This window comes from Empidonax traillii, unplaced genomic scaffold (genome assembly GCF_003031625.1).
Source record: "Empidonax traillii isolate 1590-97213 ecotype Southwest subspecies unplaced genomic scaffold, ASM303162v1 scaffold97:size1219025, whole genome shotgun sequence".
Classification (NCBI taxonomy): domain Eukaryota; kingdom Metazoa; phylum Chordata; class Aves; order Passeriformes; family Tyrannidae; genus Empidonax; species Empidonax traillii.
In genome coordinates this window covers 656,472-672,945 of record NW_020955290.1, presented here as the reverse complement: position 1 = coordinate 672,945, position 16,474 = coordinate 656,472, and the positions used below count along the sequence as shown (strand labels likewise).

General features: G+C 37.5%; 1 protein-coding gene across 1 annotated transcript in view; it reads right to left on the bottom strand.

Moving 5' to 3' along the window:
- Positions 1-16,474, bottom strand: part of FOCAD (focadhesin) — an 89,638-nt gene that overhangs the window by 51,157 nt on the left and 22,007 nt on the right. The window contains exons 11-15 of the mRNA XM_027881850.1: positions 12,240-12,497; positions 8,042-8,146; positions 7,532-7,633; positions 6,299-6,429; positions 4,694-4,820 (exon numbers count right to left, since the gene is read on the bottom strand). Of these exons, the coding sequence (XP_027737651.1) occupies positions 4,694-4,820; positions 6,299-6,429; positions 7,532-7,633; positions 8,042-8,146; positions 12,240-12,497 (723 nt within the window). The remainder of the gene's footprint in view (positions 1-4,693; positions 4,821-6,298; positions 6,430-7,531; positions 7,634-8,041; positions 8,147-12,239; positions 12,498-16,474) is intronic.

Genomic DNA, 16,474 nt, shown 5'->3' with positions numbered 1-16,474 from the left:
GTTAATATGTGGAGAAACAAAGTTGTATATTCATGGGGTTCCATCTGATATTGTAATTTAGGAAGACTAACAAATCATTAGCTAGTCAAGAACGTTCCAATTCATTCTTTAATTTCAGCTAACAGCTAAAAAAAATGGCCATAAAAAAAATCACCAGCATTCTAAAAGAAGTTTCAGTTTTAGCAGAAATGCATACCACACAGATGAAGTTAATGAAATCTAAAGGAACAACAAACATTAAATGTCTTTTATCAGCTACATTGAAACAACATATTGGTTTTGGATCATGCATACTTGGTATGTCAAAAACACTGGCCCTTCATTAAGTCATGCATAATCAATACTGTTACAATAATCATATATCTTATACAGCATCCAACTGATGATTGTTTTCCACATATATCACATCAGCATCATATAAACTAAGTGCAGTACCACTGCCATACAGGATCTACTACTTCGCCCACTAAAGAGTATTTCAGTGTTTTTGTCAACACCAAAATATTCTCACTACAGAATCGATTTTAACGATTTTCTTTTCTTTCACAAACAGAAAGGATTTATTTTCTTTACTGCATGTAAAAAGCATTCATACTAATAGCAAAGATTATAGTAAAATTCTACTGATTTGAAATCTATTGATATATGCTTTTCTTGAGAAGAGGAAGTCCAGCAGAAATTCAGTTTTTCTACTGGTTAAAGGAAACAGCCCGAGTTTCCAAATGCTAAACATTTTATTGAAGGGTATAGGCATCCCTTAGGAGACCTTTGTTTTTTTGTCTTAGTTAAAGAAGTAGTGCAGCTTGGAATACACCAAAACTTAAAAAATTTTGCTGCACTCTGATGAAAAGGAGAATTTACAGTATGTTTCATCTGTCCAAATGCTGCTGACAACTAAATACTTGGTCTTGAAGTGGATCTCATTTTACTTCAGATTGGGTAATTACCAAAAAAACTTGGTGAATTGATCTGTAGAAGGAAAATGGCTAAACATCATCTGGTGCACAATAAGCACAAAAGCTAGAGGATATTAAAACCATCACTGAGCATAGAAGTGCAATCTGGCCTGTCATTACCAAACTTCACCCTCAATTGCTGCAACATTAATTCCTTTAAAAACACATTTTTAATGCCTAAAAGCTTACAACTGTACAATTCCTTTTCAGAAGGTATTTTATAGACTTGCAACATACCAGTCCTACAGAAAACTCCTACCAGTGTGAATCAATGGAGCAGAGGGATGAGAACAGTGGGAAACTGATACTTCACACACCATAAATAAACATAGTAAATAAAAAAAGGTTATAAAAGGTAACAACCTTGACATAACGTCTTTCTGGAGGAACAAGCAACTATGTTAAATATCTTGTGATCAAGTTTATCAAGTTTATCCAGATACAGTGCTCAGCTTCACAAAATGCAAAACACTCTAGAAAACTAGTAAGATAAGAAAACCTTACTCTACAAGTAAGTGGACAAATATGATCAAGAAACAATTCAGAGTAAATAAACCATCTTCTCCTCAAAACACATTTTGCCGAATACTCCAAAGCCAGCTGACATGACAAAGTGATTGTGCCACAGAGGCAGAAAGAAGTGCTGCTATTAATCCTGAGGATTAACAGCCAAAACACTCCTCAATATCATTTTCACAGAAAAAAAGTTTGGTCATGATTGTTATGTCTACAGAGTATGTACACATTCAAACGCAAAGTGCTTACACTGAAACTTCAGCTACAAAATCGAAATTATTTTTGTGGACTACACAAGTAGGTGTCCAGTTTATCCTAACAGATTTTAAGTACTTGGAACACAAATTTGCTTCATTTATTTCGTGTCTTCAATGCAGGCCACTAACATTCATAGTCAACTTCTTTTACTAACTCATTCCATTCATAGAAGAACCCTTACCTATACAAAATTCATCCTGGGAGTCTGGCAGCTCCCTTCAACTGCAGATCTGTACAGGTAAGGAACTGCACCCAGATTACTGGCTAAAGAGTTCTAACAGAAATTATGATATTAAGTATAAACAAGACCAATGACAGAAAGTAAGTCAAAAAGAGAACAAGGAGTAAATCAGACTTGAGAAAGTGAAACTGGCAGAAGCTTGAACTCAAGCAGTAATGATCCTCTGATTCTGATTGTGTCTCAACACAAACCCACCATTTGAAGAATACAGTTTTTAAATGTACACTGTTTAAACAACATTCAACTTTTTAACTCATTCAAAATGTCAGTCATCAGTATTTGTTCTAACAAACTTTCCAGTTCATTATATTACTCTCATATGCTGGTTTCTTTCTGATCAGTAAAACAAACAGGTATCAACTTAGGGAATAAACAGCAAGAAACCACTTCCTCAAAAAGCCTTGAAAGGGGATTTAAATACTATATTTAGCAATTTTATTCTTGAATGTTTCTTGGCTGGCACACTGTATTTGATACACGAAATCAATTAGATGCCAGGATAGATAGCCTCATATGGCTTCTAAATCACTGGGGAAAAAAACCAAACTTATGCCAAGAAATAGGAAATGTAGTCTGGTAAGAGCTGTGTGCATTTTAATCTTCGATGTGCAAGTCACTGTGCACTATTCATTAAAGACCCTTTTTTATACCTACCAAAATAATCTCCCCAAAACAGGGGGGTGGGGGGAGCATCTAGCCCTTCTTGTAAGTCCTGTTCTTAACACTACTCATGGAGGATGCAGTTTGTGTAGAGCCCCTACCCTTATACAAAACAATCACTGTAGTCTACAAAATGGAAAACTATTCTTCCACAAAAGTCAACCAAAAATGTTGCAGTACATTTCATTATTATTTATTATTTTATGTTATATTTATTTTATTATTTGTTAGCATGGCTTTTATGAAAGAGTCTTTCAGAGACACTCGGAACTCAACTCGGAGAAAGCCACATGGTGTAGAGGATTCCATCACCAACTAAGTCAACACTATACACATGAAAACATAATTTATTATTCTAGTGCAGAAGCTGACCAAAAATTAGGTGCTCCCTAAAATTCTACATCCAAGCAACTGCACAAAAAAAAGCTGAGAGATTAGATCCCTTTCCCTTAAGTCAGTGGCAGACTTAAGGGAAACACCAAAAAAAACCCAACCTCTATTATTATGTCCTTTCTGCACTGCAAACTGGAGCCTAAATATTAAATAACGTACAGACTACATTACTTAACCCAAATGGTTACCCAGCTTACCAAACCACAAGAGAACTCTCTGTTAAAGCTTTGGTATGGCTAGGCAGCAGATGTGGTCTCCCAGAGGAATACAATATAAAGGGGGAAACAGAGCAAACTAAGGAGGGTCCGTAAGAATCTGGACAAGAAAAATTGGTACCTGTCCACAAAGTGATCCTTTCCTTCCTTTCTTTCTTCCATCCCAAGTACCTGGAGTTGTTTTAGCCTTCCAGTTCCCAACAGTGGTACAGTAGGTCTACTCTCAAATGAGACTAGTACAGTAAGATGTGACATCTATTATACACCTAACTCCTGCTTTTTTGCAGGACATAGTCCAAATATAGTCTAGCCTGGGAAAACAGTGGTTCAATACCAAAAGCAGCAGTGATGAAATCTATGTGACCTTACGAAGAGGTCACACCAAAAGCAAAGCAAACGAAAAATTACTCTTAATAAGTCATTTCTTAGTAGTCACTGCCTGTAGATTTTTTACTATATTGAATACTAATGTCTATGGACTGCTAATTATTCACTATGTTGTTTCTGAACCGCTGAACGTTTGCAAAGGAATAATGTGGTAATGGCTGGATTTTGTTGGATTGGCCTCACTCCAGTCAACACTGCAGTGAAAGTGAATTAATGGATACTCTTAAAATTGCAGTTTGGCAGAGAAATCAAATATTCCTGCAGGATATAATTAGTCCACTAACTCTGAAGGCCCGTGTAATATGCAGTTTGTCAACAGTGTGATTCGCAGCATGTCTATGCCTGCATGACGATGTCTGGGATGTCACTGTGGAAACAAAGAGCCTTGAATCCTAACTCACAGATGTCACAGCATCACAGTACAACCTGGGTTGGAAGGAACCTCAGGATATTTCTAGTCCAATCTCCTGCTCAAATCAGGGTTACTACAATACCAAATCCAGTTGTTTCAGGGTTGTATCCAAAAGGAATGTGAAAATTTCCAGGGATGGACAGAGCACAACCTCTCTGGGCAGCACATTCCAATGCTTACTTGCCCCTTTCTTCAGTAAGTAATGAATGCTTTACAGTAAAACAGAAGCCTCCCAGCTGCAAGTGATTTCACTCCCTATTTGGTACACTCTGTGAATGAGACCCAGCAGGGCAGGCCAGTAAGGAGATAAAAAATTATATGATTTGCATACTTTTTGGCTAATCAGAATTATGTGCCCATAATCTTTCTTTCAAATCTCAAGGAAAGACACATGGAAGGATGTCTTTGAAACAAATTGCGAAGCTGACCTAAAATTCCAGCTTGTGCACTGATGGGCTGACCAGCTGTGGTAGAAGTCCACAGTACAATTTCCCAGGAACTATTAACTTATGTTGGAAGAAAGGAATTAAATTTGTCAGAAGAAAAAGAAATTCTGCAACAATCCAATGCACTCTTAAAAAAAAGCCAACTGGGAGAAAATCCCATGAACCACAAGCAAAAGACAAAATACAGGGACAGGACAATTTAACCTTACCTCAGCCTCACAAAGTGCCTGGAGACCCTGCAGTACTATGGCAGCGGGTGAAGCTTGATCAGGTTTCGTGCATTCATTTAATACCTGGGAAATTGCAGCCAACATGTCTGCTCCATGCTGATATGGTCTAAAGGAAAAAACATGAAGATAGAAGGCAATATTCAAGCATATACACAAGTTGTAACCTATACACGAAAATTCACTAAGTGCTGGTTTTGTTTATGTGACAACTAAACAAGCCTAAAACTAGGAGGAAAAAAAAAAGATACAAGAAATACAAGGAGGATATGACTAACAGCTTTAAAGACTGACACAGAGAATTAAATCAGCAGGCACCTAGCTCCAAATAAAAGTGGTTAAGTTATGGAAGTTTTTGTCCAGGCATGTTGTGTATGCTAAAAGACTGTATTATTATTGAAGAAGTGACTAAGAAAAAAAATGTGCTATTGAAAATGCTATTTTATGACTCTTTGTTGCAGTTTTCTGCAAGTAATCACTGCTGTCTATTGATGGAGATTCTGGTACCAAAAGCCTTTTGTCGCTCTCACATCAGATAGCTACGTTTTCCCATTTCTTTTGTTGCTGCAATGCCATTTGTCTCCCCTTCAACTGACTGCATGGGGCTGCTTGTTAGCCTTTCAGTCTTTTAATATCCATTCAGCTTTTTGGGTTGCGATGATGTTAGTGTCAAGTGCTGATTCAGTAGTTCCTCATACTACTTCTGTAAGAGTTTGCAGTCAGTAGCACCTGGCTAGGTGATTGGTATGCATAGAACATTCTGACTTACTCCATTTGCTCTCACTTTCTTCCAAACAATTTTTAAACGCACAAAGAACCTGCATACATCTGAACTCTATCACTTACCTGGCAAAAGGAATATTACACATGCATTGAGATTTTTCTCTTGCTAATCACTCTTTAAAAATTTCTTGAAAAATGCTGTTGTTTTTTTAGTTGATGATTAAAAGACATATGGATATTCCCAGCTGTTAGCAACTGGGAAGTTCAAGAAGGAAAGTGAAAACTGGAACCCAAGATAGGTGGCAAAGAGAAAAGATTATATGGTGCACATAAAACCAGTAAGTAAATACTAATGCATTTAAAAACAATCTTTACAGAAACTGCAAATTATTATCAAGTACTTATATTCATGCATTGTTAAGAGCTGGAAAGGTTCAATATATCATCCTGTTAGACTTGCACAATGGTGTTCTGTGGTACTATATCTGAATAAAGACCAGAAATGTGCATGTCACAAAATATGCTTTTCAAAAAAACACCCCATCTTTCTTTGAGTAGATCAAAGACATACCATTGGTTGTTTCTTCCATTGTTTTATCCCTCCCTTTTTCTAAGCTGGAAATGTTATGCCTAAAGTTTCTACCGTGGACCAGTATAGGATATATGTTTTGTTTCAGGATGAAGAACATTTAATTTTCACAGCATTTATATATGCTTTCCTTTAGTCATAATAAAAAACTTCAAGAATGGCTGAGTCTGCGCCTCAACTAGGAAAATATTACTATTAATGTAACAAATGTAGATAAAAATTATTATGCAGCTTTTCTGACAAAAAATTGTTTTCCCTTACAAAGATGTACTTACCTCTGCCTACATATATCTCTTATACAAGCAGCTTTAGCAATCAGCTTTTCCCACTGAGCATCTTTGTCAACAGACACAGAGGGCATATCGGACATCACCAAGAACTTCTGTAACTCTGGGTAAATCCGATCCTAGAAAAGATTCAATTTAAAAAATTACCATTGTACCTTGAAAATGATTTTCAATTGGAAACACTTCTACGTGACTTCTAAATACCTCTTTTATTACATAACATATATTGCTTTACTTCATTATTGGAATCTAATGCTATGATGAGCTCTACCCGGTTTTTGCAGACCAAATCTCTACTGCTATTTTGAAAAAAAATGAGAAGGAAATTATTGTTATGTAACTTGCACTGGTTTTGGCTGGGGTTGAGTTAATTTTCTTCACTGTGGCTCCTATGGGGCTGTGTTTTGGATTTGTGCCAAACACAGGTTTGATAATATAGAGATATTTCAGCTTTGTTGAGCAGAGTTTACACAGAGCCAAGGCCTTTTCTGCTTTTCATACTGCCGTGCTGTCAAGGAAGTTGGGCGTGCATAGGAAAATTGGGAGGAGACATAGCCGGAACAGGTGACCTCAACCAACCAAAAGGATATTTCAGACCATACAAAATCATGTTCAGTTTATGAAGGGAATGTTTGGAGTGATGGCATTTGTCTTCCCAAGTCAGTGTTATATGTGATGGGGGTGCTGCTCTCCTGGAAATGGCTGAACACCTGCCCACCCATGGGAAGCAGTGAATTAACTCGTTTCCCTTTGCTTGTGTGTGTGGCTTTTGCTTTCCCTATTAAACTGTCTTTATCTCAACCCACGAGTTTTCTGGCTTTTACCCTTCTGATTCTCTCCTCAGTCCCGCTGATGGGGGAGTGAGTGAGTGACTGTGTGGTATTTGGCTGCTGGCTGGGGTTGAGCCACAACATTAAGGTCTTGTTCTTACTGAACATTACGAAAAGCAGAAAGCTGCCCTTCAAACAAATTTTCTTTCTAATTCCAGTCTGAGACCTCATGAAGTGAAAGTTTCATCAAAGACACACTATTAAATTTTTCACTAGAACAGAATCAGTATAGGCACCACGTACACTATTTACTTTATAATCCTGATACTGGCATACTAGTATAAGCAATGATCCAAAATTAATTTCCTTCCTTGGTTAGAGGTAATGAAGTTTTTCAACTGGAATTCTTATATAGAGTAAGTATATTGAATAACTACAAGAATTTTCTAACCTGTCTTTCCCACAATGACGTCATCAGCCGTGAAGCAATTGCTCTGAGCTTTGGTGTGCTCCCCAGCATGTGTATGGCACGCAGAATCTGAGCTACACAAACCTGAAAGAAATTTTTTAACCAAGTGTCACTGTTATTTTACATGTCCAAGGACGAAGTCTAATCTACAAACAACTATTTTATAACCAAGTACAACAAGGAGATAATTGTCAAACTGCCACGTCAGAAATAAACTGGAAGTCGTTTTCTAAAAAACTTCAGAACATAACGAGCTCAAGGACACCTATCTTTTCATGACATACCTAATGATGATACAGTATAGACAGTAAAGGAAAATGTACATTTCACCCTGAAACAACTATAACAACCCACCCAAAACATTGCAAAGTTATGATGAAGCTTAAAAATCAGTTAAGCAAGCCATGTATTGCTTAGTCTAAGTATTTTTTTATAAATAAATGGCCTTTCATTGCTATAGTTTTTGTTTTACTAAAAATGTTTCATTCTGACCTTGTGTACACCAAGTGTAGGCAACGTATACAATATATCCCTGTAAAGTACAGGCTCCAAAGGTCTTCCCAATTTAAATATCAGAACTGGGATAAGATTTGGAACCTAAAATGAAACAAACACAGGACATAAATTGGAATTTGTAAACATGACACCTTACATAAGACAGTGAATTTGTCAGAACATCTTAGAAACTCTTACCTTTTTGGTATTTTTTTTCTGCTTGTATATATGACAAACCTGTTATACAGTACAATATAATTTATCGCATTCTTTACTATACAGTACAAAACTTCCACAGAACTGCCCCTGAAGTGGCAATAAGGGAAAGGAGACTTATTCACCTCCATTTCCTTTTTGATCAGATTTTCAGTATTTTCATACCAGCAGGTCCTACAGTTTTTGCCTGTGTATCTTCTTATCACTGTGTGATTAAACCTAATCTTAAATTAAATCTACCCATGATTTCCCACAGTACTTCTTCCTTTTGCCAGAGTTTGATATACAAAATTCCCAGGAAAAGTCTACGCCCGTGCTACTGCAAGGCCACTTACAAGGTTCTGTCTATAAAAGTCTATTTGCTTTGAACTGTATATATCACTTGTAATATCAAGAAAAACCCCAAAACGTTCTGGTACAGCAAAGCTATTCCTCTCTCCATCTCCCTCATGAAATGGATAAACAATGCTGGAATTAATTTCAGTATTATATTTATGCTAAATCTTCATCAGGGGTGCAACAGCTCCATGAAGCTGATATGACAATTCATTAGCTCGCAGCAGGCAGGAAGCAGCTTTGGAGTGGGAGACATGCTGCCTGTCAACACTGCCTTCTGCATTTCCCACACTACCAGAGTATGCAGCAGCTAGGTCAAGTCTGTTATTAGCAATCTGAAGAATGGTTTTCAAGGTTATGTTGTTTGGTTTTAAAACTAATTTGCATCTCAAAAACAATGCTGAGGTTTCTCAACAACTCTCCCTTTTAAAGTAAAATTAAACATGCAAGACAAAGTGATATTATCAATAAATAAGCCTGAGAAGCATTCTCTGTGATTTGGTGGTCTGATTTTTTTTTCCTAAGCTAGAGAATAATTGTTCTTCTTCAAAATCACAAGCTAAAAAAGGATAACAGGTTTCAGTTCTGGGCTGAATTTTGGAAGACGGTTGTCCAGTAGACAAGGCAGTGAAATGAGAAGGTTTTTAAAAGCATTCAGTATTCTGGCATTCCTTGCTCCAGTAAGCAAGACAAAAGTACTGGACAATTCAGACAAATGAAAGGACGAGTTTTTCAGATAAGTGCACAAAAGTAGCTACATTCCTGTTTATAAAAGCTATAAAATAAATTTCTCTCAAAAATCAGAAGCACTTTTTTGAAAACACAAGCTAGGTTTTCAAAAGTTTCATGTATTCTAGAAGGATCCTAACCAATGATTTTCAATCACGAAGAATCTGTCCACAAGACCCGATATGATATGATTGCTTCCCTGCAGCTACTCCCTGAAGTTTATATAATCAAACAAACAAACAAAAATAGCATCAGGTACCACCTGAGCAAGCCAAGTCCAGTTCAACACATCCTTAAATAGGTTTTCTACCCAAATGAAAATGTACTTTACCTTTTTGTTTTCTAATGCACTTCCAGACACCAAATACAACAAAATAATGCATATTCAGATGAATTTCCTAAGATGCCATTTACCACCAAAATACTTCATTCTAGCAACTGAAAGACCATAAAAGAATGCATGTCTTCTACAGACTCATAATCCTCAAATAATCATAGTAGATCTTGTGCTACTATTCACTGGTGACCTCTCAGTCAGACAATTTAATTTCTTCCCCTTGAAACACAGCAATGGTTTCACAGAACGAAATAACAATTTCTGCTCAAGGAAATTCATCCAATTTTAAAGACTGTATTAAGTCTATCATTAACAGTATATGTCACAGCAGTCTCTAGAGTGATTTGACTTAATACAGCCTAACAGCCCATGTTCTACTCTTCATTCCTCAGTCTTTAACAAGTATTTCTCGACTTTCTTCCATACTGTTTCAGACTATTACTGAAGGCAAAATGCCTCCACTAAAAACAGATCCACTTATGCACTTATATTGCACCATGAAAAGGCTTTCACTCAGTGGAGAAGGAGATACATATAGATACATATAGATACATATAGAGAAGCTCTCTACAGCCTTTCTTAATGGAAAGGGTAAGGAAAAAAAGAAAACAAATCATAACCAGAACAGTGTATGCAAAATCAATTATGGCAGTAATTTTTAAATCTAGCAGTGTTTTTTAAATGCTCCATTAATTTACTTCAGAGACAGCAGATTCATATAAAACCAAAATTCACTGTGAAAATGGGAGCTACTGTTAGGGAACTCTGTGAAGAGCTGTACTAAACGTGAAAATAATGAGGATAGCATTCTCGATACATGTTTGCTCTTTCTGGCCCTGCTTTGTTTTGAAGCCCATTCTTCAACTCAGATTTTGCATGGCACTCACTTGTGGCTTTTCAATTCAATATTCACAGCTACAACCACTGTGTCACTTTGTGAACCAGACAGTAACAGAATTTGACTAGCAGCAGAATTAGTGAATTTCTAAATCACTTAAAAAAAAAAAAAAAAAACATACAAAAAACCCCCACCATACAATACTTTTCATATTATGACCTTCACTATGACATGTCAGCACTTCTATCTATTCCTCTATAATACAGGTAATTCAAAGTTTGGCTGCAAAGTGGACACTTTGTAATTTTGCCCTGGGGACATTTTATTTAACTTCTGCAATGCTAAGCATTGATGTCTTCTAGCCCAAGTTTACTTTGATTTGGACATGATTCAAAGAGTAAAAGAATTCAGAATATAACTGTTACACCTGCTACAAACATCTGGCTTTAAAAGTGTTTAAGTGCTATTAACACAAAAGAGCAGATTCAACTGAATAGAGATATGACTGTTGAAAAATAAGGTTGGGCTTAACAGCCACTTTTTGTTTTCTTCTTCCCATACCCATCCTCTGACTTTCTTCCTCTCTTTTTCAGAACAGCCTTCTAACTACTATGCTGCGTGCACCTTCCACTGCATACTTCAGCAAGTGTTCTAAGAAACTGAAGACTCAAAATATCTAACGAGTTTGTTGTGATGACCTTTCCATTTCGTTAGCTTAAAGGGCATTCCAACCACTTACTTTCACCATCTTTTATAAAACACCATTTATTTACACAGAACTGAATAAAACAGAACCAAACAAAGTAATTCGCAAAGTATAACTCTGCCATCAATATGTTAGTGACAGTTGCTTGTACATTGCCCACGGAGTTTATTAATTAGTTATTTCTCCCACCCAGGAGCTTCAGTGCTTTCTCCTCCTATAACTGCAAGAGAAAGACACCACAAGTCTGTGGTAATTCTTCATGCCTTAGAGAGAACGTTGCACCTACAAGAAACAATGTAATAAACTTCCATTGCAATGGCACACTAGAATAATCTCTCCAGAGCTGTTTCCAGATAACCCCCTTTATCTTTCCAGGTTATGCAGAAAAGTTTAGGCATCCTGCATAATTCTGGCTTGAATTCAGTACTGAGGCAAAGAAAGACTATTTTTAAGAAGCAAGAAAAAAGATGTCACAAGGGACTTGGCAGTCTTCCAGTAACCATGCCATAAAAGAACACAGAATAATTCATGGGGTCACCAGAACTCAGAAATGGTTTGGTAGCCTCTTTTCAGCTTCTTCGTGCTGTATTTTCATACTTACTAGATAATATCAACAAATAAGCCAGTCTTTTCCCTAAGTCTAAACAACTAAAAAAGACTCCGAAACACCAACATAATACATATTTTGTTGTAATTGAACACAAAAAGTGAATTCCAGACAGCTGAGGGTACATGTGTGTGCACCTCTGTGCAGGATGAGGGTCAGTCTGTGTCAGCAATGGCAGCGCAGCTGCAGCCCTAAAAGCTCGTACATCCAGCTGCCTGCAACAGGTGAGACTCGGATCCAGAGGCTACTCTACACACTGACCATGCACCATTGCTGAAGAGATCCTTACTGTACCCACCAGGAATGCAGTTATATCCTTGTCACTTGTTGGACCTATGGTCATGAAGCTGTGGCAGCCTTGCCCTTCTTGGGTGGCTAAGGGCAGTCCAATTCCTGAAAAAACTGCACTAACAGTTAAGTCTTTACCTGAGAACAATCAGCCTTGGCTACTTCTGTAGTAGTCTGAAGCACATCACGAAGAGTGTCTCCATTTTCTTGGATCAGTAGATAAGCCAACAAAAGAAAAACATGGGCAGGGACTTGTGTGGTAACAGGCAGCAGTGATTTCACTGAAGATAACCATTTAGTAACTGCGGACTTCTCTTTCATGAGCTCTATGATCTTCCAGGTTGTGTACAATGAACTGTAAGAGCTGGTTATAGGGAAAAGGAGTTTGCAGGACACCTGAGAAAAGTGAAGCAAATAAAAGTCTCAATCAAACAAATAAGGTACCGCGAAAGAACAAACATAACATCCAAGTTGTCATCCAAAACGTTTTCTATAGTCCCAATGCAATAAATGCAAATAACAAACTGCAACATGTTTCTTTGAAATCCTTTCTACGAATTCTTGCACTATGGGTGTTTCAGTGGGTTGATAATGTCACACCCAGGAGTTCCCACTTTATTTGATATCCATCACTGCTGTTCCTGTTAGTGACTGAAGTGCTACTTCCTCAATAAAACTGACATAATAAAACTGGAGTATATTAAAAGCTTAAGTTCCTGACAATGACAGGAGAATCACAGAAGTTTAACTATCATCTGCACTATTTTTAGAAAACTGTCTTAACTTTTAATACCACAGTTTAGGTTAATCTGTTTTTACATTTTCTGTTTAACTTGTTTATTTTTCAGAACAAAATGAGCTACAGCTGCAATCACAGAAGATAACGTTTAGCAGCAGGAGAGTAGTAAAATACAAATGAGGAATCCTCTTAAGTTGGATTTTCATATATGTAAGAGTATATACATTATAAAGTTACTTCAAATAAAGTTTGAAGTTACTCATTACAAGAGAAAAGTTTAATTCAAGCCAAGCCATTTCTATACTAATAATTCTTTGCTTCCTTAGAAAGTACAATGTTTTCAGAAATACCTCTCCACTATCAGGACAGCAGTTAGCAGTAATTAGGTGAAGAACATTTATATAATGATCAGATCAAGAAAGTACTTGAAAAGAGGACTCCAAATGAACATCAAAAATGGAATTCAGACTCTAAAGGGCAGAGAAAAGAGATTTTTAGTGGCAAGAGCTGCTCTAAATGCAGAATTTCATTTTAATCACAGTGTAATGTATATCTATTTTGGCTAATGGAAGGTAGAATGCCACTGTATTTTAGATTACCTTTTAAAAATAACACTAAATTAGCTTATTCCATACACATTACTATTAGTGTATGTGAAAAACTCAGCAGGCAGATAACATTATCTTTTCTGGCTGGCAAAATCACTTGGAGCCAAAAACCTCTTCGAATACAGCTGTGAAATTGCCATTTATTGACAAAGGGTAACTAAACTTTATCCAAGGAAATAAGTGCCCTAAGAAGAGCTTCAGAATCTGTAACATGTACTGTTTAGTTACCTGCCTCTAGAAGATAATAGGTTCTGAAATCAAGAACAAACTATTAAGGGGTTTTTGTTGTTGTTTTGGGTTTGTTTGATTTCTTTGTTCTTGTCAACTCTTTATTTTAAATGCCTGAAAAAAACTGCTAAAATTGGTAGAGCCTGAAATATTATATTGGTATTTCCCATTCCCCATTAAATCCCCAAAGGTTTTGTTTCAACGTAATAGTACTCACTCCCTTCTCCCTTTATTTCATCTGCATAAAAACAGGCTATGATCATAATTTTACTCTAATAATACACTCCATTCAAGTGGGTTAGGTAGAAAATTTCAGTCTGTCAACACAAAGATAATATATCTATATATTACATATATATATTACATTATATATACATATGTATATATAGTATATGTACATATCCATAGGGAGCCCCCGGTGGTCTAGGGGAAAAGACACTGCACTGTCACTGCAGAGACCTGGGTTCGATTCCCGGTCGGGGCCCCTCCCTGGGCAGATGGAGCTCGTTAGCCTGTAAGGCAATCCATCTACGTCCTGAGGACCTCGCTGCCACCGTCCAAGCGTGCTTGGCCCCGGCAGATGAACCTCAGGATTAAAGGGTGGGCTCAGTTCCGCGCACACTGTGTCTCACCTAAAAAATCCAGTGCGCAGGCTGGAAGGTGGAAAAACCTTCCCCAGTTCTTTGTCTGCGAAGACTGGCCATTACATTACATTACATATCCATACATATATATATTACATTACAATAACATATATGAATCTCCCAATGGCAAAACTTAAGTGAAGATTAGCTCCATTCTAACTTTCAAAATCACAGGACTACAGGTATAACTATTCTCCTCTACCATCAATGCAAAAAAAAACCCAAAAAAACACCAAAACCAACAGCCATTAAATAACATGTAACGTGTGTGTGGTTAAAAGCAAAGCAGCAGCATGCCCTCTACAGAAAATTGACCAAATACCCATTGAGGACTACAAGATCCTTTCCAGGATTCTAGGGCATGCAGACATAAAGGTTAGAGCTCAGCTAGAACTGAAATTGGCCACAGACGTCAAGAAGAAGAAAGGGTTATTCAGATACATGAGCAGTTAAGCAGAAACACAGGGAAGACATAGGTGTCCCAGTGGACAACACAGTGAACCCAGGTCAGCAGCACGCTGCTGCAGCTAAGAAGGTAAACTGGATCTTGAGCTGCATCCACGGGGGCATTGCCAGCAGAGAGAGATGGGAGCATCCCATTTTATCAGCGCTTGTCAGATTGCACATGGAGTAGAGTGTCCAGTTCTGGCCCCCACAGTTCCAAAACAGATGCAGGCAGACTGCATCTGGAGAAGATGTAAAGGAGTGCCACAACTTAAGTCTTTTCACTCTGAGGAAGTGAAGGCTAAGGGGGATGCACCACTGCTTTCCAGTACTTGAAGGGCAGTTATTAAGAAGACAGAAGCTCTCTCTTCACAAATAATCACGAGAGGGCAACACAAGTTGCCTGGGAGAGAGGCAGGGATAGCTTTACATTACAAGAAAGACATTTTTGACAGTGAAAACAATCGTTCACTGGAACAATCTCTCCAGGGACATGGTGGAATCCCCATCACTGGAGGTTTTAAAGATGAGATTGAACAGGGTGCTAGATAATCTCATCTAGACTCCCATTCCTATGAAAGGCAGGATTAGATGATCTTCCAGTCTGGGGCTGTTCTGGGATTCCATGAAAATATACCATAACTTAATCATGTTTGCTCTTAAATACTTTCATTCAAAGCTTGTTCACTGTGGACATAACATTTGGGTTTTCCTACCTCTTTTTGTGCCCATTTCCAGTGTGAGAAAGGTCTAAGAATAAGTCAATCAGGATTTTATTCTCGTAGCATTGATCTGATCCTACAACAAAAATGGACTGAACTCATGAGAACATTAAAGAGAAAGTCCACTTTTTTTAATCTTTTATTTGAAAACCAAGGGTTATTGGCAAGGGTTATTACAGACAACGAACAGGCAAAATAAGTGTCTGTCTCCCCATTCTAATTGCTAACTATGTATTACCAAAGATCTGCCATGCTACTTGCTACGAACTCTGCAAGGATCAGTGAGACAGAAGTGAAGAGACTGTTTGAGAATTCCCACCAAAAACAAGTGTTTTCACTTTAGCACGGCTAACAGAAAAAGTTACTCATCAAAAATCATTTAAAACCTTAACAGAAAAGCTTTCACATGCTTTTCTGAAGAAAGAGAATACCATATTTAGTGCAAAGTTCTGTTACAGAAAGCCAGTGTAATACAATGTACTGTAATCTTGTCCTACGGTGACCCAGTAGTCATGTTAGACATTAAAATAGCTTCTGAAACACAACAGAAAACAGAACAGATGAGCCAGTGACACAGGGCATAGAGGACCAAAGTGCTTAGAAAAAAGCACTCTCTCACTGAAAAAAAGCCCTCAGTGGCATCTGTACAGCCTGTCATCCAGTCCCATTAGAAGGAAGTGAGCTCTACTTAAAGCCATCCCACACTGACCCTTTCAGATTCAGAGCAGAATAAAAAGTGTAAGCTCTAGTGAACTTTAAAACAGTTATTTTTCATTAGGAGTACAGATGGGCTTGCCTCTTCAAACTTTGGAAATCGAAGATGAAGTTGGTAAGGTATTCCAGGACAAAAGAGACATGGCAGAACTCAGAACTGGCATTCTGTTTCTGTCTCCAACTTGTCACATCATCAACCTCCCTACACAAAATAACAATAGTGTCAAGCAGAAAGGGAGTTTAGCTTCCCCACTTCTAAGCATATCTTGGTCAA